The sequence below is a fragment of the Pinus tabuliformis genome, chromosome 4_1 (assembly GCF_031772625.1).
Source record: "Pinus tabuliformis cultivar Carrire ecotype Pingquan chromosome 4_1, CPIR1, whole genome shotgun sequence".
NCBI lineage: Eukaryota > Viridiplantae > Streptophyta > Pinopsida > Pinales > Pinaceae > Pinus > Pinus tabuliformis.
Genome location: NC_142303.1, coordinates 490191806 through 490216838, shown reverse-complemented (window position 1 = coordinate 490216838; position 25033 = coordinate 490191806). Strand labels below are relative to the sequence as shown.

At 37.0% G+C, this 25033-nt stretch overlaps 1 protein-coding gene across 1 annotated transcript in view; it reads left to right on the top strand.

Moving 5' to 3' along the window:
- Positions 1-21732: 21732 nt before the first annotated feature.
- The window catches only part of LOC149176653 (plasmodesmata-located protein 8-like), an 86869-nt gene continuing 83568 nt past the window's right edge, over positions 21733-25033 (top strand). Inside the window, exons 1-3 of the mRNA XM_089421527.1 lie at positions 21733-21801; positions 21909-21976; positions 22551-22787. Of these exons, the coding sequence (XP_089277653.1) occupies positions 21733-21801; positions 21909-21976; positions 22551-22787 (374 nt within the window). The remainder of the gene's footprint in view (positions 21802-21908; positions 21977-22550; positions 22788-25033) is intronic.

Sequence of the window (25033 nt, the reverse complement as noted above, 5' to 3'; positions counted from 1 at the left end):
ATACTACATGCAGTTAAGAAATGGCAACCCTACATAATGGGAAGACACTTTAAGGTAAAAATGGATCATGATAGCCTTAAATACTTTTTATAACAAAGATTATCCTCTTTAGAGAAACAAAAGTGGGTCACAAAGATGTTGGGTTATGACTTTGAAATCATCTACAGAAAATGGAAGAAAAATGTGGTGGCAGATGCGCTCTCAAGAAAGGATGAGGATGTGGAAGCATTGTTGTGCGCCATTTCTATTATCCAACTAGATTGGATAAAAGAAGCAAGGGAGTAATGGAAGAATGATGAAGAAGTGTGGGCACTTATTCGAAAGTTACAACAATACAGTACATTTGATACATTTAGCTGGAAAAATGATTCGTTATGGTACAAATATCGCTTATACCTTTGTAACAATTCCCAACTCAATCAAAATATTCTTATGGAATTGCACACTTCTCCCTTAGGAGGGCACTCAGGATTTTAAAAAATGTACCACAGGGTTAAGAAGGAATTTTTCTTGGATGGCCTTAAATCCAATATTCAAAAGTTTGTGGCAGAATGTTTGGTTTGCCAACAAAATAAAGTTGAAACAATTAAGATCCCGATTCTATTACAACCTTTATCCATTCCAAACCAATGTTGGGAGGAGGTTTCATGGGTTTTATCACAGGTTTACCCAAGTCTGAGGGAAAGAGTGTCATCATGGTGGTAGTTGACAGACTTACCAAGTATGCACACTTTTGTTCATTATCACATCCATTTAAGGCTAGTACGTTTTCTACGACATTTATGGAAACAATTCAAAATCCACATGGAAACCAAAAGATTATTGTAAGTGACAGGTATCCCATTTTCACTCGAAAATTTTGGACAAAATTATTTTCTTGTCTCGGTACTCAATTAGCTCATAGCTCATCTTATCATCCTCAATCTGATGGGAAAACTGAGATAGTAAACAAATTTTTGGAAGAATATCCTCATTGCTTTGTATTTGATAAACAAACACAATGGGTCAAATGGTTGCCTCTGGCTGAATGGTGGTATAACACTTCCTTCCATATAGCAACAAAAATGAGCTCATTTATGGCACTTTATGGATATCAGCCACCATCCATGACATCATATTTATGAGAAAATTCTAAGGTTCAAGTAGTGGAACATCACATTGAGCATCAACAACAATTCCTCCAACTCCTAAAGGATAACCTCATGTTGGCGCAGAATAGAATGAAACAATAGGCAAATCAACATCACAGTGAAAGAATTTTTGATGTAGGTGATTGGGTATTCTTGCAGCTACAACCATATAAACAATTGTCCCTGAAGCAAGCTAAGAAGGATAATAAATTACACCAAAGTATTATGGTTCGTACAAGGTGTTGCAAAATATTGCTACTATGGCATACAAATTGGAGCTTCCTGCAGCTTCTCGAGTGCACCCAATTTTCCATGTTTCATGTTTAAAGAAGGTTATAGGTGACAAGCTCCTCGTTCAGACAATATTGCCAGAACTTGACGAGGAAGGAAAAATTATATTGAAACTGGAAACAATCATAGAAACAAGAACTCGACAGCTACGAAATCGATCAATTTTAGAGCATCTCATCAAGTGGAAGAACTTATCTGCTGAAGATTCCACATGGGAGGATGAGAATTTTATGCAGAAGCATCCATAAGTACTCAAGCATTGAGGAAAACACTTTTTTTAAGGAGAGGGGCATGTGAGGTCCCTATAGTACTAGTGATTACCCCATTACTATTGTAGTTGTATCCCTTATTAATGTTGTTGTGCCCCTATTGTCCCCATATTGTTATTATTGTGCCCCATAGAATCCCTCTATTGTTATTTTTGCACCTTTATAATATTATTGTTAGGTTAGCTAGGTTATATTGTGACTCCTTAGACTCTTATATATGGAAAGGAGGTTTTGTCATTTGAATCATCAAAGATCATTCATTTGTGTAATGTAAAGGACGTTTCCCCCTCGAAGAGGCTGAATTCTAAGGCGTTTATATCCTTTTGTGAGTTGGTTTCATAACAATTAGAGCCTAGTTTAACAGAGTTGTGAACAATATATTGAGAAGAGAATTCGAAGTTTGAAGTTTGGAGTTGCAAGTGAAAATCAAATTCATATCATACTTAAAGGTTGGACAATGGCATTTTATGGCTTCAGACTCGAGTATGCCTCAGAAGGTAACTTGAATTACATAGCATGGAAAGATAGAATGGAGGTCGTATTAGAAGACAATGGCTTGAAGGATTTCATTGATTAAGAAATCCCAAAGCCAACTTCAATTAATGCAAAAGAGTTGGCTTAGTGTGAGAAATGTGTGGCGAAGGCGAGACAGGTCATCTTTGAGGGAGTTCAAGACCATATTGTCTCAAGTCTCCATGGGAAGGATACTCCATTTTCAATGTGGAATACATTGAAGGACCTCTACCAGAATAGTAGAAACCAGAGGAAATTTACGCTCAAGGATAAGCTTCGAAGAATCAAGATGCAGAAGGGTGATACTTTTTCCACATATTTGAAAAACCTCTCCACCTACAGATATGAGCTTGGTAGTGTGGGAATAACTACTGCCGATGATGATATGGTAAACATCGCTCTCCTTGGCCTTCCAAAGAGTTGGAATAGGTACCAGGACTTTGTGAATGGAAGGGAGAAACTACCGGATTGGGAACGATTATGGTTAGATGTGATGCAGGAGGAGATCAGGAGGAGCACACGAGATGGTTCTTCATCAAAGAATGATGATGAAGAAAATCTAGCCTTAGCAAGTAAGGAAAGGGAAGGGAAGGGGAAGGCTTCCCATTCCAAATTGAATTCTTCTCATGGAGGGAAGAAGGGTGACATGTCTAAAGTTAGATGCTTTAATTGTCATGAGATGGGACATTATGCAACTAATTTCCCATCAAATAAATCAAAGAAGGGATCCTAGGAAGGATTGGAAGGTGAGGTAATAGCCTCTTAGTTCGAGATGGACTTTACCCTAATCTAATGCATGGCATCATTGATGATGGGTTTTGTTCGGTATCTTGACAGTGGAGCCTCATTCCACATGACTGGTGAGAAAAATTTATTCAGTACCTTGGAGGAGAAAGACCTCAAAATATGCATAGATATGGGTGACGATGCAAGGTATAGTGTTTCAGGAGTAGGCACGGTTGCTTTTCAGAGGGAGCATGGAGTTCCTATCACCTTGAAAAATGTGAAGTATGTGCCTAGATTGAAGAAGAACATGGTATTAGTCATCATATTGGAAGACTGTGGCTATGAAATGTCTTTTAGTAAGGGAAAGGTTTTCCTTAGACACATCACCATGAGACAGGTGAAATAGATTGGTTCACGAGTTAAGAACCTATATGCTCTTGAGGTTCAAGATGCATACAAAGCCTTGATGAGAAAGGCAAATGTTAGAGACTATGTGGTTGAGAGGGAGAGTAAATTACCTCTCAACATGCAGCCCCAGAAGAAGTCTCAGAAAATTGTGGAGTAGCCTCAATTGGAGAAGCAGAGAGGAGACCGAGTGAAGAGATCCACTCATGCAGATACCTCCATTAGGGGAGAAGTTCGATCCAAGTGGTCAGAGGGATCACATGTAGCAATACCTCTAGGTGTGAGGTGGGGCGATGTGAAGTGATAGTGCTAAGAAGGCTGAAATTGGGCAAGATCCATTAAGAGGTTTTATCTCATGGATCATACCTTGCTAAGGAAGCACAAAGTACATAGTAGTGGGAGGAATCAGTGGGATTGATGCAGTCAAAGATCAAAGTGACAGAGGCTAGAGAAGTTAGAAACTGAATAACATAGAGAAGGATTGACAATAGTGCAGAAAGGTAGAGTCACCAGAAGCGTAAAGTTTTTAGTTGACAGAGGCAATAGCAGTCAAAAACTTTGATGATAGATGCATCATTTTGATTTAAGTTTGATGTTCTTTTGTTTCTAAAGTTGTTGGAGCAACAATAGTAGAGAGAAGTGTTGCATGCATAATATTCCAAAGTTTCACGATCAGGATCGAGTTGAATTCCTTTCTTGTTGAGAGTGAGTGTTGAAAATAGCAACAAGAAATGATAAAATTTGAATCCAGAATATTCCAATTTAATTTGTCCTTGAATTAAATTGTGAATTAAAGTGGAATTTAGTCTCACCAGCTACTTGGAAATAATTAATTAATTCATTATGGATTAATTAATTTGAGAAATTCAATTTAGAAGTCTTTCTAAAGTTATGTAAGAGTTATCCCTTGAATTAAGGAGATAAGGTTGAGTAATATTTGAGTTGCAATTAGTTAGCTTAGTATACTGAGTTAAGTCTAGTTAAATTAGTTCCAAACTGTTTTAGGAACAAATGGTGAGTTATCAGTCAGTTGATGCATGCATGCATCCAACTAGTGCTACTCCAATTAACTGAAGATTCCCTCATCAGAAACTCATGCATGTCTATTTTGAGAAAGACCCAGTTGAGATTAAAGTCAAGGACAATGTACTATCAGTTGCAAGTGTTTTCCTATAAAGAAAACTCATGCTTGCAGAAGGATAAATTCCTTTAGGATTGTGCAGTTCTGACAGGGTGTGAGATCAACGTGTGAGATCAGTTTTCCACTTGGATGGAGGATATCATCCCAAAGGGACAGTGGAAGGAAATAGGAGCTTGGAGGGTAGAGAGGAAGGCTTGTGAGAAGCCTTGATTGCCTGTGAGCATCTGTGAGGATTGTACTGAGAGATGGCTAGTTGTGAGAGCTAAGGCTTTGTATAATTCCTATGTATTTCCACCTTGTATGATAATAAAGATAGTGGGGTTTTTGCCTGAGGCTTACCCCGAGGTATTCTCATGTGTATTATGCATTGATTCTTCCTCTTCTAGTTATATGTGTTCAGCTCGATCTTTAAGATTCCGTAAAAATTTGATAGTAGAAGTAGGTTATAGTATTCTTCGATTTATATTACATTATTGAGTTAACCTACAAAATATTTTCTACATGCTAGCAGAGAGTTAGAACAGTAGGAAAATTTCTACACTATTTTCCTCATTTTTACCTTAATTTTTTATTAATAGCAATTCAATGGGTATCTTGGAGTTTTGCAACAAAATTACAGTTAATGTCCATCATGTTGAGAGCCTCATATTTTTACAGCTCTTTACTCACATTCGGTTCTATTTCAAAATGACATCGTCCACAAGTAATGCCTCCTTCCAAATATAATTGGGTTCGCTTAATTATTTTATTGTTACACTTGATAATCCTTTCTATAATGTCAATTAGGGACTCATTCTAGGGACCCCAAAACAATCAGGAAGAAAGAGGACCTTCAGGTATCCTTCCCTCAGTTAGTTGTTTCTCATTTTGTTTACCTCTAAACCGAGTCCACGATTAATTATCCTAACTACACTCTTCTTTTTGGCAAGTACAATTCTCAGTTGCATTTTTAACTAAACCTTGGGGGTTCAATAACTAATTTATAGGTTCCTTTTTGCTAACACCCCGTTCTCTACTATACTCTAGGTTTGGCTAGAATTTACTCACCTAGGGTTCCATACCGAAGGTTTAACAAAATATCGTGTTAAAGATCATTCAACATTAACTAGGATTCTCAACTCTTACTATGTATGTATAAATGTCTTATTTTTGACTTATGCGTCTTCGGCCATTACTATCATCGGAGTTGTCGTACTCTGTATTACAATTTATATGTATTGTTTTCTTCTTTTAGTACTCAAAGGGAAGTGCTCTATTTCCATTCCATTCCAGTTTGAGACTTTTGAGGAAGAAATCAATTTATTTTGTAACCTCTGGTGTGTGTGTGTGTGTGTGTGTGTGTGTGTGTGTCTATATATATATATATATATATATATATATATATATATATATATATATATATATATATATATATATATATATATATATATATATATATATATATATATATATATATATATATATATATACTTTTGGATATGATTGATATTAAATGTTTTTTGTGGAGTTTGTGTTAAACTCTAGGATTATTGCATATGTATGAAGTGCACAAGTTACCCAAATACCAGAATCTCCGTATTCTTGGTCTGTCTCTGCGTTCGTTAATAAATTGAATATGGCTCTAGTTATAATGGATTTCTCAATAGAACCCTTCCTTCTGTCTGACTCCAGATCTCAGTATATAAGACTATGACGTTAATGTTGCACATGTTTGTTTTGTTTTAAAAATTTTACATTACTTTGTTCCCACAAAATTATTTTTATTTGAGCTTGTCAAGGAACTATGCATGTGTAAACTTCTCTACAATTTATTTTTTAAGTTGGTAAAGGTCTTTTCTGAACATAAAAAATTGTCTTCTATTTTTAACAAATTATTAACAAACCATTAACAAATTTTGTTCCCTTTGACGAAACTCCTAATAACACTATGGTGATGTAGGGACTAATTTTGGGTTTTTGGCTATGTCGGTTTATGCCAAGGACTAACTCAAGTCTTAGATAGGGCTTGCAATAAATTCCCCATTATTGATATTATTTCTTCTTTCGTTAAGCTAAAAACCCTCGGGAACTAAATAATAGTTTTGGTTCGATAAATATTACATAATTCTTTTAGAATTTCGTCAAGAAACAATGATTTTTAGCCACTAATTACTAATACATATTTCCATTTACAAAATTATTGTTCACAGTAGTAGTTTCATTCTAAGAGATATATTATTAACATAAGAACACTTCACTTACATCATTTACAGAAACAATATAAGTTCTGGAAATGTAATTGTGCTATAGGTTTCCAAGTTAGACAAACAAGGAATTAAACCAGGAGAAATACCACTCCTCCCAGAAAAATGAAAATGGAAATCACTTTAAATTGTCCCCCTTTGCTAGTTTGTCACTCCCAACATAGTTACTTGATAGAGACCCCACAAGGTCTATTCAAAGCCTCAAGACTCTATGAGTCTCACCCAAGAATTCAAAAATTCACTTCTTTACTTTAGGGACTCTGTTGGCTGGAACCGGCTAAAGAATACCCTAACTGGTAGTGTCCCACCCTCCTTCAACAATGTCTTGTTGTTGGTTCACATCATTTTCCTCATTTGTATATCCTCCAACTAGGTACCAAGCCTTCAAGTTTGGCTCAGGTTTTCTCTCCTCTCACCCTTCTTATATCCCTTGCCCCAACTAAGATTCTTTATCTCTAGGGAGAGGAATAACTATTTGGCGAGTGAAAACATTTCATTTAGTGTCTTTTCTGTTGTGATATCCAAGAATTCTCCTGACCTCTAAAATAAATTAAGATAAAAAATTTATCGTTAAAGTTTTTCCAATAGAATTTTCACTAAGGGGTGTTACATCTCCCCCCCTTGAGCAAAAAACCATCCTTTATGTTTCTTGATCCCATAGCTGGAGTATGCCTTGCATACAAAAATTATCATTCTTCCATATAGCTTCCTCTAGCTGGAATGCCTGCATTGCATTTAATTTTAGCATTGACTTTATTTTGCAATATAATTATTCTTATGCAGAGGCTCCACTTGGAGTATTTTATTTGGTTCACCTACATTCACAATCAGTGTCATTAGTTTCCATTTATCATTGTATTAGAATCATATAATAATCATTTCAACTTTATTAAAAGCACCATTGCTTGCTAGTTATGTATTCAACAAGGTATTTAGCATGCATCACAACTCTACTCGAGTAACTAGAAACCTACATATGGTTAGAAACTTCATCATAAATCCATCAACCATAACAATAATTCCTTACTTACCATAGGGCTATTTTAGTTGATAAGGAACCACCTTGTAGTTCCACTATTAATTTCATATTACGGGAGTACAAATTTCTTTGTTGTATGTACTTAGTGGTGGTAATTTTTTAGAAGGATTTGTTGTTCTTATCTATATTGAAATTAGTGTGCGATAATACTGGGTAGTATCAATTATGCTTTTATCTTAAATACATATGCATTAATTATGCATGAAGTAAGTTTAAGATTACTTCTCTTTCATGTTCTATTTTAAGGAAGCTACATGGTTGTTTACTTGTAAGTAAACTTAGTATACCCATATTGGTTTCTTTTCTTTGCAGAAAATGATAAAAATCCAAATTTTTACATTTCTTTAGTGTGACCTTTTTTCATCCCACATTGCAGGTTGTTGATGAAGATTATACATGGTTTGTTCATGGTTATTTCATGTTATAGTATCTTGCAATTCCAGTTGTGTTTCTTTTAAGAAACCCCATTAATGTTTACTTGTTTATATTAGAAACATAGCTTAATCAGTCTTTAGTTGGTCGTCACGTCAATTTGTACCTCATAGAAACCAATGACCAATAGCTATTTCCTTTTCAATCCACCTCTTCGTAATGCCACGTACACATAGTAACATACTTAATACAGGTCTACAGATGTAAAACACATGCATATAAACATATTGCTCAATACTTTACACATTTAATTACTTATGGTTCCGCAAACCACACCATCCCTATTTATTTGAACCAGGTCATACTACCTTCTCTACTTGATTGTGAAAATATATTAATATATAACTTTGTTTTCCATACTATCGTAAGTAATCATCCTTCTACTTCACTGATCACTGACAGATAGGTCCCATACATTGATTTCTTATGCATGATGACTTCATGTAAAAAATATTAAGTATATGTGAAATTATAATCTAGAGTTGACTAAATAACCTTCTTCTCTTTTTTTTCCTATTGATTTCTTATGTATGATGCCTTCATGTAAAAAATATTAAGTATATGTGAAATTATAATCTAGAGTTAAATGAATAACCTTGTTCTCTTTTTGTTCCTTCATCTCTTACCAATTCGACCAACGAACTTGGTTTTCACCGTCTTGATTCACCCTTATTACTCTATTTTGCACTAACCATCTTTCTAGCATTTTTCCTACTCAAAAATATCATTATCTCTGTCTCATTAAGTTTTGAAAGTCTCAAAATGTTTCATTCATTTACAATTCAATATATTTATAATATTTATCCTAACATACCAACACTCTGTGGGTCCTCGATAGGAATTTTTTTTTAATCTTGAACTTCTTCCAAAACACACCATTGTCTAATTTCACATACTTATTTTCTTGAAGAATGCCACTGGCTAGGTCTATCTACTTATCCTTTAGGTTATTTTGCTATGGAGAATTAAAGTTTTAGAATGGTAATAACTCTATTGTCGACAATCCACGTTCATTGGGTTCATAAGAGAATTCCCTTCTTCTTTTTATGTTGGGAGTTACCTATCTTACATTCCTCTTTAAGATGATACGCATTTATGACCCATCCTTTAATATTTCTATACTTCTGAAAAAGAAAGGAGAATTTCATATCCCATAGAGTTTTGTACGTTTAGTACCTTGAATTTCATTTATTAGAGAGTTGAGGAAATACAACTCTATTTCTTTTACCTCACAATCAAGAATTACAATACTTTGCATACTTGAACACTCATTATGTTGTTATAATTTATAATATATGTATATGTGGAAATATTCTATATTTCCAATTCTGGAATAACAAAAGCTGTTATTTAGTGCCCTTTGCTTTGTGATATACAAAATTCTCCCTTTTTCATTCATTATGTTACTCTAATGTAACTATTTTCTCCCATATCAATTCAAAACATATTAGCCATTTCATTCACAACATGTTATTTTACTGACTTGTACCATCGAGTGCACAATAAATTTTAACCTAACCCGGAATAACTAATTATCTTATTGTACGCCTCACATAGTAATCATAATTGTTTTTACCATCTCCTTTCACTTTTATCTATAATTTTTTTTTTTTTTTATTTGTTTTTGGTTGTTTGGTAAGGAATATTTCATTACCATATTCACATGATGGCTCACAACCAAATATCTTCGTTTTAGGTGTTGTCATAATTTTGTGAAGATTATATATATAATTTTGTTTCTTTTTCATCATGATGAACTAGTAATTTTGAAAAAAAATTGAGTCTACAAATTGGAATTTTTATGATTAATAATTAATTTACATGCTACGCATCTATCATCCTTTATCCAGGATTGATAATGTTTTCATAAACAACATTACAATATCATTTTGGTCCATAAGAATGAAATAAATAATTATAAGTTCTTTTTTTTTAAGATATAGAAATAGACATTCAAATAATTTTTCATTACTAATATTTTTAATATCATTCTAAATCATATATTTAGTATTGAGAATTTTTAATGTCATTCTTAATAAATTACAAAAAAAAAAAACTAATTCTTGACATTATATATATATAACTATTTCATTTTACCCTTTAAAAATATAAAGAGTTTAAAATATAAAGATAAAATTGTTGATCACATTTCATGTAATATAACACTAATATATGAAATTGATAAGAATATGATTATTAAAATATAAAGATAAAACTGTTGATCACATTTCACGTAATATAACACTAATATATGAAATTGATAAGAATATGATTATTAATTTAAAAAATAATAAAACTACTTTTAAAATACAATTAAAAACACAAACCTTGAATGGTGTAAGAAACACAAGAATTGAAATCTCCCCTAACAATCTATCTCTCAGAAGTGAGTTCTTAGGCATCACTCCTCATATTTTAGGACTTAGCAAGAAATATTGAACATATGGTAGATTAAAATGAACCAAAAAGACTAATGAATCAATACAATAATATTTTTAAATATAATATTTATGTGTCAGATGCATCTTAGAACACGTGCCTCTTGATTATTGACAATGTTGTCTAATTGTGTAGAGGTACTAGTGGGCCTTTTTTGGAATTTTTCTTGTACAATTCCTACGCAAAATTGGGTCTATTTGACAGAAAACCAATTTTGATAGCCCATTAATTGATTTTTGGATGTATCAAACCCATTTTCTCAACCAAAACACCAATGACATGTTATATTTCCTCCACATGAATCCACTCTCTTCAATGCACAAAAAATTACTCTTTTAGGTTGGATATTTCATGGGCATCTCTTTTTTAGCCTATGTTGTAGTGACTTCCTTTTCAACATTGATTGTAGTGTATCAAGTTATTGAAGGTTTTGATTTTTCTACATAACCATCATTACTTGCTCTTATTTTTATATGTGTAAACATTGTTTCTCTTCAATATATGTTGGGACCATTAACATTAACAACCTTATATTGTTCTTCATCTCTCGTACCAAACAATAAAATAAAAATACAATAGAGATAGATGGCATAACTCTCTTACTGGATGATTTTATTAGTAGAATCCCACACCCAAAACAAACAATAGAGTCCCATTTTAATGCAATGAGATCAATAGACTATATAATCACAACAATTTTGAAGATAATGATGCCATTACAACTAGAACCCACTCTTATGTTGAAAGCTAACAAATTTGTGGGACGCTACTTTTAAAATATGATGACCAAGAGGAATGCATTGGAATAATACATTTTCTTCACTAAATCTAATATTTTTGAGTTTTCACTTTTGTATCTTAAGATATTTGATCCCTCTTAGTACTTGGTAGATCCCAATTAAGATGAATATATGTTGTTAAATAGAAACACTTATGATTTAAATTACTTATATATAGAAAAAGCATTATAGTTAATATTACATATTTTACTTGAGTTATTTTTAAAAGAATTATATATGTTTACAATTTGAATACTTAGTTATATTAAACATGTTTATTAAATTGATATATAAGTGGACATTCAAATATTTTTTAATATCATGTGTGAATCAAAATATGGGGGTTACACACTTCCCTTATAAGAAATTATAAAATAATAACGCTAGACATAGAAATAAAAACTAAATATTTGTTTTCATAAAAAGTGTTTTATTTTATACCTTAAAACTATCAATATAAAACATTCCATCACATTTTCCTCTCATATAACACCATTATATGAAATTCATGATAATATGAATTTTCAAATTAAAAATAAAAAAATAGTTTAATTATATAATTAAAAACGTAAAACCCAAATTATTCCACTGCACGAAAGGTTATGAAGGCTTGTGCGAGGTTGCAGTGAAGAAATTTGTGATTTGATGTGAATTAGTGTACGCTGCTTATAGTGAGCTCCCCTTATGTTGATTGAGATAGCATATTTTTCCAAGCACCCTAATGTAGGTACTAGGGGCATTTGTCTTCGATTATAGTGCTTTACATGGACACTTAGGTTATTGGTTTGTCATTAAAATTTGTTTACCAACCCATGGTCTTTTCTGCATGGTTTTCTATCAATCGTATTATCTGCTTAGTGTTTTTCTGGTAGTTATACTTTTATTAACACTAAGAGAATCTCATTACTTTTATCACCCCACCGCCTCATATCCCTCTATGCTACATCCCATCCTTAATGGGGTTTTCATACTCTATATTACAATTTATATGTATATTTTATTTTTTTAGTACACAACGGGAAGCCATCGATTTCTGTTCCATTTCGAGACTTTTATAATTATGAAAAACTGATCTCAAGATAGGACACATATCCCCGAGTTAATTTTATTATAGACCCACATGGACTTCCCCCACATGGACTGCGCCCACTCATGAGGGGGGAAACGGTCTAGTCAGGAGAGGCGGCTAGAACGAGTCGTGCGTTCCCTTCTTTGTATTATACTAACCACATGCATCCCAGTCCACCGGTGTAACGCCTTGTGGTTGTGCACGGGCGCGCGCTCCCTCTCCTCATGAAAATTGACTAAGTATGCGAAGGTTCGTCGTGTGTGTGCGCGCAAGTATTGGCGAGCTTGCGGAATATATACGATGGGCGGTTGCATATGTGAACACACCCTGTCACATGGAATGAGTCAATCTTTCGGACAAGATAGACCTTCCTAGAATCTAAAGAAGACCTAATGACAAGCAAACCAACCAGACACTATCCTTCTCTAAATATGTTTTCAAAAACAATAGCAAACAAGTGTTTTTAGGGCCTACTTTTGGTCCAACGCAAGCTTGTGGATGCCTTTGCTCCTTTGATCCAAATGAGCTCCTTTTCGCGAATCTGCAAACACAAACAAGGCAAACAAATTAAATAGCACATGAAAAGCCAATTGCATAAAACATATTTAACATGAAAGTCAAGGAGTTCATGAAACAAATAACATAAGATACTTGTTGAGAAAAATGATTTTGATTGTATTAATTCAAAAGAAGAAGAACTTTACAACCTTTGCCTTAACATTGTATAAGCTCCTCCTAGGGTCCAGCAAGAAGTCTCCTCTACTTTGACAATTTTCACTCACTCCCCAATGAAGCCAAAAAGGTATGTGATCTCTCCTCTTAAGCTCAACTAGGAAGTCTTAATTTCACCAGCATTTACCCTCAAAATGTTTAGCTTCTAACCTCTCTAGTCCTCACTCCAATGCCTGTATTTATAGTGCAATGGAAGGAAGTTACTAGGTCCTCCTTCAAAGGGATAAAGCCCTCCTTCAAAGGGATAGCTCCTTTAGTGAAGGGATTAGCTCCTTCTCTTTTGGGATGCATGAACCACCTCAGAGCGAACAATCCACGTCAAAATTCCTTCTAGAAAACTCTAGAATTAACCCAAAGTGAGTTTTTTAAGATAAAACTTGCGCCTTTTGACTTTCACAGGGGTACGCACCTACACCGTTAGGGACAGAGCGGGTAGGTACGCAGCTTTTGTACACAGAAGGTGCGGGGCCGCAGGTGACCATGAGAGAAAGTGCAGAACCAAAGTTACATTGATTTTCAATGTCTTTCTCCCATTTCCAAAGCTTGATTTGAAGAGCTGAGGTCTTAGACTTGCTTAGGAGGACAGTACAAGTGATGATAGACCCATACTGACTGGAAAAAATCATGGTGGTGATATTTTTGTGTAATAGATTGCCCCCTAAAGTGTGAAGTTTGTAGTAGATGAGGATTTCATTTATCATATAGGAAGAGTGAAGTACTTTATCATTTCGAGGATCATCTTGTGGAGAGCCCGATCGAAACCTGTAAAAACATTCAATGAAAGATATATATATGATATCATATCATTGCTGAGGTAGGCATTCCCATACTCAGATCAAAACTAACTAGAAAACTATCTACTGCTCTGATATAGGAATGATCTTGTAAAACATCACAAGTATAGACTCATGTGAACACAGTATGGACGCAGCCATCTGTTTATGAATAGTCCACAACATAATGAATACAAAATTCCTCACAGCCTGGATGGTGGAAACTAGATCCAGGGTCTTCATTTCTACTTCCCGAAATAGTACGATTCTATCCATGCGAATAAATGTGTTGATGTCGAACATGGTAGAAACCACTTGATTACTAGTCAATGATGTAAACTGTTAACAAGTGTGAGAGAAACTACCAGTGATGTCAATGGCTCTCAAAGTACCCAGTACAATCCATGAGATGTGAATAGATGTGTTGATGTCGAACATATCACGGAATCCTTCGATCGAAAGTCAATGATGTAAACTGTCGTCATAGTCAAGAAACCTGCCATTGAGGAATGCAGATCTCAAGGTACTGACGATTCCTAGATCATCTTTCTAGATAATAAGCTGATGTCGATAGAAAGAGATCCGTCGTAGGCAAGCCCACAACACGAAATCATAGATCAAGTTGAAGAAATTTAGTTGCAAGGACTGACTCAGGGATGGTCAAGATGGATGACAGATATTTTGCAGATGAATGGCTTATTGGCAGTGACCTCTTGAACACATAACGACACGAAAGATGGCTTGGTGACAATTGACCCAAAGTTAATACCCAGAAACCGGCTGAAGACTTTCAATGTGGTTTGATCAACTATTAGGCAAAGGATTTCCCAACCCAGGTGAATAAAAGTGTCGTGTTCAAGAGTGGTTACAAAGTATGACAAACAATCTTTTCTCTTCGATGAACTTCTAAACTAAGAAAGAGTTTGAGAATGCAAATACTTTGTAAACACAAATCTTTCTCAATTAAACAAATTAAAAGAAGAGCTTTTTCCTTTCCAAAGCACTCAAAACGAGACAACTAGTTATTTCACAAAAATTTCCCTTTTCTTTTCAAAGCACTCAACCACTACAAAAACAAACTTTTTCCAAAAGAGATTTTTTTTTATATTTTTCATAAGACACTCAAAACTATGAAAATGACTAATCTTGAGTTCTACAAACTAGAAAAACCTATTTGAAGTCAGAGCTTACAAAGTGTCTTTTTGAGGATGTTTTAGTTAGCTAAATGTGAGCTAAGGACTAATTTATGCAGAATCATAATTAGTCAAAAAACAACCAATCTTTCATTTTCCTTTTAAAAAATGAAAATCCAAACTTTCAAGTACAAGCTTTTCGAAATTTTGAAATGAGAAAAATCAAAGTGGATTCCTCAACAAGGGGAGATTTCATAAATGGTCAGACTCATAAGAAGGCTGGTAGACACCAATGTGATATGAGGTCCCTACAGCTTCTAAACTCAGAGCCACTACACAACCAAATTGAAAGACAAGCCCAACAAGCAAAACTCCTAGGAATTCCACCTAAAACCCTAATACTAATGAAATTAAACCAAGGAAAGTTTTTGACAGAGAACAAGCAGGTCTGGGTAATGGCTAAAACCTATAAACAAATTCTAAACTGATAAAAAAGAGAAAAATTTAAAATTTCTCAAATTTTGACAGGGTACGCAGGCAGTCTGTTTACATCGGTGCGTTCACACTCTGTGCACAAAGAACAAGTGCGTAGAGGTACGCACTGTGCCTAACTCAGAGGGTGCGTACTTCTCCCAAAACTATGAAAAATAAAAACTGACTCAAAATTAACTAAATTCACCCAATCCCACAATCATCAAGTCAAAAACAAAAACAGAAAATACAGTTTCTCAGGTCAAAGTATAAACAAGGAAAACAATCAATTCCCCAGTGGAGTCGCCATTTTGTCACACGGAACGAGTCGATCTTGCGGACAAGATAGACCTTCCTAGAATCTAAAGAAGACCTAATTACAAGCAAACCAACCAGACACTATCATTCTCTAAATATGTTTTGATAAACAATAGAAAACAAGTGTTTTTAGGGCCTACCTTTGGTCCAATGCAAGCTTGTGGATGCCCTCGCTCCCTTGATCCAAATGAGCTCCTTTTCGCAAATCTGCATACACAAACAAAGCAAACAAACTAAATAGCACCTGAAAAGCCAATTGCATAAAACATATTAACATGAAAGTCAAGGAGTTCATGAAACAAATAACATAAGATACTTATTGAGAAAAATGAGTTTGATTGTATTAATTCAAAAGAAGAAGAACTTTACAACCTTTGCCTTGACGCTGTACAAGCTCCTCCCAGGGTCCAGCAAGAAATCTCCTCTACTTTGACAAGTTTCACTCACTCCCCAATGAATCCAAGAAGGTATGTGATCTCTCCTCTTAAGCTCAACTAGGAAGTCTTAATTTCACCAGCATTTACCCTCAAAATGTTCAGCTTCTAACCTCTCTAGTCCTCACTCCAATGCCTGTATTTATAGTGCAATCGAAGGAAGTTACTAGGTCCTCCTTCAAAGGGATAAAGCCCTCCTTCAAAGGGATAGCTCCTTTAGTGAAGGGATTAGCTCCTTCTCTTTTGGGATGCATGAACCACCTCAGAGCGAACAATCCACGTCAAAATTCCTTCTAGAAAACTCTAGAATTAACCCAAAGTGAGTTTTTTAAGATAAAACTTGCGCCTTTTGACTTTCACAGGGGTCCGCACCTACACCGTTAGGGACAGAGCGGGTAGGTATGCAGCTTTTGTACACAGAAGGTGCGGGACCGCAGGTGACCATGAGAGAAAGTGCGAAACCAGAGTTACATTGATTTTCAATGTCTTTCACCCATTTCCAAAGCTTGATTTGAAGAGCTGAGGTCTTAGACTTGCTTAGGAGGACAATACAAGTGATGATAGACCCATACTGACTGCAAATAATCATGGTGACGATATTTTTGTGTAACACACCCACACTTGGGCGAGCCGACGTTGGAGGCAAACATAGTATGGGTGTTCACGTTAATATTTTAGAGGTCGGTCGAGGATGGACTTGCGACCTCGCTAGCATATATATTGAATGGACTGCAGTTCATTTTAACAATCAACCAAAGGCACTTCGCTCTACATCGCACAATGGTGTGCGCACTTGGGTGAAGGCGTAGGTTGGCGTTACCATAGCTCGGGTATGAGCCTGCCAAGACGGGCGAAGGTATTGGCCGCAGTAGGGTAGCTTACGTGGGTGCATACCGCACGAAGTTAGCATCGGGTGTGAGTTGTGGTTCGGGTAAGGGCCGTGAACGGGTGCGCCCACCCGCCCAATGCCGAACAGTGTAAACTCGATATTGTATATTATATTCTTGGTGGAGTCTTGGCAAACCGCCGTGCGCTCTAGCATGGGCAGGCACCCTCCCTTTTATGGAATGTCGGTTGAGCGTGGCTCCCAGTCATGTAAAAATTCCGCTTATATAATAAAAAATAGTTCTTTTATATTATTGTTGAGTTGTATTATTATCTTTATATTGTTCATGGTTTCCGCACATTAATAATATGAATTCATGTTCATTATGAATTGTTGAAGGCATAGTTCACAAAGTTAATTAACGGTGAACAAGTTATTAACTTAGGCGGTGCCGCACCCGCTCAATTAAACAAAAAAAAGAATTGGGGGCGTGACAGGTGGTATCAGAGCAGGTCTGAAGACTTGGAGAAGTGTTGCAGGAAGCTGGTGTTGAAGCATTGAAGCTGATACAAACCTGCACTTCGTGAGAGGTGGTATCAGAGCGGCTGATCCAGATATTGAAGTTGCTACACAACTTCACCGAAATGAAGTTGGTATCAGAGTGGATTCAGGGTTGATGAAGCTTGATAAAGCAGGGTTGCTCATGATAGCTAAAGCTGATTCAGGGTTGAAGAAGCTTGATGAACAGGAAAGAGTTATGGAGAAATCGTGGATGAACAGTCTAGGTTTCGTGGACTTGATGGTTCATAGCAAGACCATTCAAGCTCTGGTGGACACGGGGGCCACTCATAACTTCATGATGACACGGTTGGAAAAAGAGGTTGGACTGATGATCTTTCCATCGAATATGGAAGTCAAGGCAGTGAACTCTAGAGCTAAGGTGGCGGGTTTGGTACGCGATGTACCTGTGCAGATAAAAGACTGGAAGGGTTAGTTGGACTTCACGGTGATGGAGATGAACGACTTTGATGTCATACTCGGACAGGATTTCTTGAAGGGCAACAAGGCTATTGTTGTCCCCTTCTGTGATGAGGTGGTGTTGGTTGGACAGTCACAAACTTGGACTTTGCCCACTCATAGGCAAAGGAGAGAAGTCAAGGTGCAGCATGTTTCGGCACTAAGTTTGGAGAAGGCTTTGAAGGAGTCAGATATGGAGACATATGCGGTGATGTTCAAGGATGTCGAAGGTGATGGAGTGGGGACGCCTGTTCCAGCTGAGATATCTGATGTGCTAACCAAATATGCAGATTTGATGCCTGATGAGTTTCCGAAGAAACTTCCACTAAGGCGTGCAGTGGACCATAACATTGAGCTTGAGCCAGGAAAGAAACCCCCGGCTAAAGCCCCTTATCGGTTGTCAGGGCCTGAGTTGGAGGAATTGAAACCACAGTTAAAGGATTTAACTGAGGCAGGTTTCATTAGACCTTCAAGGTCCCCTTATGGAGCTCTGGTATTGTTCCAGCGGGAGAAGGATTCAAACGAGCTACAGATGTGTTGTGATTACCGTGCATTGAACAAGCAGATGGTAAGGAACAGGTATCCTTTGCCATTGGCTACTGATTGCTTTGACAAGCTTGCGAAAGCCCGAGTGTTATCCAAGCTGGACTTGGGGCATGGGTATTATCAGGTGCGGATAGCTGAAGGAGATGAGAAGAAGACTGCGATAGTAACAAGGTATGGTAGCTTTGAGTTCCTTGTTATGCCATTCGGGTTGTGCAATGCTCCTGCTACATTTTGCACTTTGATGAACGATGTTCTACGACCATACTTGGATTCGTTCGTAGTAGTATACTTGGACGATATAGTGGTGTTCAATGACAACATGGAGGATCATAAGAAGCACTTGGCGATGGTATTCGAGGCACTGAAGGTAAATCAGTTGTTCTTGAAGAAGTCTAAGTATGTGTTCACTCAGACAGAGATTCCGTTCCTTGGGCATATTGTTGGTCAAGGGTACATAAGGATGGAGCCGAGCAGGGTTAAGGCGATCGAGGACTGGGTTGAACCAAAGAATGTCTATGAGATGAGGATGTTTTTGGGCATGACCAACTACCAACGGAAGTTTGTAGAGGGGTAATCCAAGGTGACATCGGCACTGACCTACTTATTCAAGAAAGACAAGAGGTGGAGTTGGACGAACAAATGTCAAGAGGCATTTGATGACTTGAAGAAGAGGATGGTTACAACACCAATACTGAAGTTGCTTGACTTCGGAAGACCGTTTGAGGTGCACACTGGTGCTTTAGATTTTTCCATAGGAGGGGTTCTTATGCAGGATGGGCATCCGGGAGCATATGAGAGTCAGAAGTTTCATGATAGAGAACGAAGGTATCCGGTTCATGAGAAGGAGATGACTGCCATCATCCATTGTCTTCATGTGTGGAGGCATTACCTGATTGGGAAGCCGTTTGTTGTCAAGATTGACAACGTTGCAGCAAGTTATTTTTCATCACAACCGAAGCTTTCTGCGAAGCAAGCTCATTGGCAGGACTTCTTGGCAGAATTTGACATGACTATCGAGTATAGACCGGGAAGGCACAATGCGGTAGCAGATGCCCTTAGTAGGAAGGGACAACTTGTAGGATTGGAAGGAGAAGACCGGGCAGCTAGGAGTAGGAGTCGAGTTCAGATGTCAGAAGAGATGCAGAATAAGATCAAGGAAAGTGTTGAAACTGATACTTTGGCGCAGAATATAGTGAAGCAGATAAAGGAAGGGAAGGCACAAAATTTCTTTCTACGAGACGGGTTCTTGTTCTTTGGAAACCGACTCTATGTTCCAAAGTCATCTGGGCTCAGGAGGCACCTTTTGAAGGAGTGTCACGATTCTCCGTGGGCTGGCCACCCAGGGCAGCGTCATTCTTTGGCATTGTTGGAGAGAGGATTCTTTTGGGAGAAGATGCAGGAGGATGTAGAGGAGTATGTACATATGTGCATCATTTGTCAGTAGGCCAAATCGGAGGCTCAGAGGCAAGGAGGACTATTGCAGCCTTTACCGATTCCAGAGAGGCCATGGATGAGTGTCTCAATGGACTTCATCACTCAGTTACCACAGGTTCAGGGGTATAATGGGATTATGGTCGTGGTTGATTGTTTTTCCAAGTATGTTGTCTTTTTTGCTACAAAGGTACCTTGTGGAGCCAAGCGGCCTGTGGGGTTGTTCTTTAAGAAAATAGTGAAGTATTGGGGGATGCCATTGAGCATTGTGTCGGATAGAGATCCACGTTTTACAATCGGATTTTGGATCACATTGTTCAAGTTAGTCGGGACGAAGTTGTTGATGAGTTCGAGTTACCATCCGCAGACAGATGGGCAGACCGAGAGGATCAACGCATTGCTAAAGGACTACTTGTGACATTATGTGACGGCTGATTAGAAGAATTGGCCCGAACTCTTGGATATTGTTCAGTTTAGCTACAATATTCAAAAGAGTTCTGCGACGGGGTATAGTCCATTTGAGTTGGTGAATGGGCAGATGCCGGTTGCACCGCATACCGTAGTGATGGGAGGCTTCTTGAGAAGTCCTCATGTGAAGAGGTTCATGAAGGCTTGGGAGGAGACCTTGGAGTTAGCACGGTTACGCTTGCACGATGCTGCAAGGAGGATGAAAAAGTATGCTGATCGTGGAAGATGGGAGGCACACTTCAGTGTGGGAGATATGGTGTTTCTCAGGATTACCGGGGAGCAGTTTCAGCCAGCCAAGGGGACGACGAGCAAACTGACACGGAAGTATGAGGGACCATTCCAAGTGAAGAAGAGAGTGGGGGAAGTTGCTTATGAGTTGGAGCTTCCACGCCATATGCACATGAAGCACCCAGCTTTTCATGTGAGTTAGTTGAAGAGATGTAGACTTGATTCAGACCATCCGGAGAGAGTTGAATCGACGAGAGGACCAGCTGGGATTGTGGACAGACCAGGACTAGAGTTGGAGAAGATTTTGAGTCTCATAACTACAGGAGTTGGTTGCCACATGCGACGGGAATTTCTTTGCAGATGGAAGGATGCACCGGAGGAAGTCAACTGGGAAATGGAGGATTCACTTTGGAGATGGAAGAACAAGATCGAGAAGTACGACAGGAAATTGAGAAGAAGAGCAGGATTGTCGAGGGCGACAATGATTTCCAGTGGGGGAGGATGTAACGCCTTACGGTTGTGCACAGGCGCACGCTCCCTCTCCTCATGAAAATCGACTAAGTATGCAAAGGTTTGTCGTGTGTGTGCACGTAAGTATTGGCGAGCTTGCGGAATATATACGATGGGTGGCCGCATATGTGAACACACCCACACTTGGGCGAGCCGACGTTGGAGGCAAACAAAGTATGGGCGTTCACGTTAATATTTTGGAGGTCGGCCGAGGATGGACTTGCGACCTCGCTAACATATATAATGAATGGACTGCGGTTCACTTTAACAATCAACCGAAGGCACTTCTCTCTACATCGCACAACGGTGTGCGCACTTGGGTGAAGGCGCAGGTTGGCGTTACCACAGCTCGGGTATGAGCCTGCCGAGATGGGCAAAGGTATTGGGCGCAGTAGGGTACTGTGCGTGGGCGCCTACCACACGGAGTTAGCATCGGGTGTGAGTTGTGGTTCGGGTAAGGGTTGTGCACGGGTGCGCCCACCCGCCCAACGCCGAAAGGTGTAAACTCGATATTGTATATTATATTCTTGGTGGAGTCTTGGCAGACTGCCGTGCACTCTAGCATGGGCGGGCACCCTCCCTTTTATGGAACGCTGGTTGAGCGCGGCTCCCGGTCATGTAAAAATTCCGCTTATATAATAAAAGATAGTTCTTTTATATTATTGTCGAGTTGTATTATTATCCTTATATTGTTGATGGTTTCCGCACATTAATAATATGAATTCATGTTTATTGTGAATTGTTGAAGGCGTAGTTCGCAAAGTTAATTAACGGTGAACAAATTATTAACTTAGGAGATGCCGCACCCACTCAATTAAACAAAAAAAATAATTGGGGGTGTGACAACTGGTGTCCAACATATAATGCTACCCACACCCATCCCCACAGAAGACGAATTCTATAAATGGAGGCTGCCACCACACATTGATAAGCATCGCAAGAGGCAGCCTTATTAGAGGTTATATATCATTCCACCCGGCATTTCCCATTTCCCATTGTCAATCAGAGTTTATTCATATTAGTAGAATTTATATATATATCATTCCACCCAGCCAGCCATGTCGATGAGGTACTCATTTGCGCCTTTTGCATTGGCACTAATCATAGTAGCTGCATTGGTTGTGGGCAGTGCTGTAGGCACACCCAATTCAATCTTCGTATTGTCTGCGTGTAAGTCCCTTTTATAGTACTGTTGGATCCCTCCTCGTAGATGTAGAGGGAAACATTGCCTCTAGCGGTTACGACTACAAAGCATCGCGAGCAGGCTCACCCACTGCCTATGGGTGTGGTGTTTGCAATCAGGGAATCTCTCAATCTGATTGCACCGCCTGCTTTCAAAACCTTGGGGGCCGCATCTGGAACATTTGCGGCAACGCCATCGATGCTCGATTTCAGCTAACCGACTGTTTCATCCGCTACGATATGTCAATATCTATTCAACTGCACTGTGTGTTTCTCTCTCATGTTGTGCTATTCTCACCAGTCACTATCTAAATCCTTCATATAATAAAACAATCGTGCAGTTTCGCATTTTATTTTCGGTTACGGTGTCGCTACCAATAATTTCATTCATTTTCACGGTGTCACAGCTTTTGTTTTCAACTATGTACCACAAACAGTTACGTTCACATCGAATTGAAGTGTTATATTCCATTGAACTTTACATGGGGATAGTGCAACTAATTTAGTTTTTAGTTTTTGTATTCTTAAATTCATCCAATCAATTATCCAAGTTTTTAATATTCTTATGACAAAATTTTCCATCTCTATTTATTGCTCGTAAAGTATCACTAATTTATGAAATTCATAAGAATATGAATTTTATAATTTAAAAAACAATAACTAATTTAATTATATCATAACAAAATGTTTCATATAGCTTGAATCACCAAAGGAGAACTAAAATGCATGGGTTTTTAAAACTAGCAAGCTTTCTATCAATAACAAACAATCCGAAAATGACTATGATAATGAGAACCACATAGAAGACTCCTTGTGGATTCAAGATTTCAAGGGGAAAATTCCTCGAATTCACTAATTTTTAATTTGAATCAAATTTATCCCCGTGCAAACATTTTCTCAAATTTCCACACAAAATGAGATTTATACCTTAGGAAATTTATCTCTCTACACTTTATAAATCCCAAATAATATCAATTTATGTTTTTAATATAATTGAACTTATTTATATACATAAATAAGATATAGTTGATATTAAATATTTTACTTCATTATCTAATTAAATAAAATATAGTTGATACGTGGAAGTTTGGATAATTATTTGGAAGCAAACTCTCACTACATCATTAAATGATTCTGAACCCATTGATTCTCCAATTGGATAGATGGTTGTTAAGAGAGAATATCTTACACTAGATGGAAATCCAAGAAATAACGATAGTTATGTGTTCATGGATTATAGGCAAGGTGAAATGAAATATCACTCTACACACTTAATCATTGCTAATCATTGCTACAAACATGCAACTACAATCCCATCCTTGAAAGAGCTCGCAGAAGGTACAATACTTCCTACCTCATTTTGACCACAAGAGACTGGTGGAAACTATTAGCAATAGAGATTACCTAGATTAGTTACATGGATGGAATCAAGTAGCTATAAGAGAGGTAGAATGACATTTTCGCCCTTATATAAACTATATTTAGGTATGTAGATTGTTATGCTATTACTTTCCATGCATATATGATGCAAATGAATATCTTTTTTTCTTATAGTTACATGTGACTAATATTATTTTAATGCATGGGGCTACCACCATTGAAGTGTTTGTTTATTTTATTTCGAAGTGTTATGTTTCCAGTTTGAATTTGCATGTGTGTAGGTTTTAAATTTATAGATTCATGGTATATTGATCTCAAAACATACTTAATTTAAAGGGCATACTTCTCCAAGCATGTACTAGATATAAAAACCACTTTTTACGATAATTTATATAATATAAAAATATGTTTATTATATTAAAGTTTCATATTAGGTCACTTAATAATTTAAATGCTATGTTATATCAAATCAAGAAGAATAAGAAATCATCAAATTTACTTAATCATGAAGATAATGCATAACAAAAATAAAAATTGCAATCACACAATTTTGGAAGGTAAGATACTTTATAGATATATTGAATAAATGAAATAAATATGACTAAATTTATCACAAAATGGTTACAATAACTACATCTCCAAACTCTAGCATAGCAAAATCATGGAATGGCTACCCACCACAAAATATTCCCAACAAGGTAGCATCAATATAATAAGGTAATTATTCCATACAAGTCAAACACCCTCCAAGCATGATCTTCCTTGGGATCAACACCACTCCTTTATTATTGTGCTCTCTCTGACAAGCTATTAGTTGATAGTTTCGTCTTCCATGATTTACTATCCAAGTGTCCTCATGCAAGACAATTCTCCTCTAACTATGTGCCACATGTGCCAGATGTTATTTTCATTAGATTAATAGATTTCGAAGCCCCCCATTGTATTGGATACCTTTCAATACTATGACTTTGAGAAGGGCTTGACATGATGTAAAATGTTAAATATTTAAATAACGTAATATTGTCATGAATAATTGATTTTCAACTATGATTACTTTCATTTAAATGGGTTCCAATGGAATTAATGGTTTGGATATCACAATCTTAGT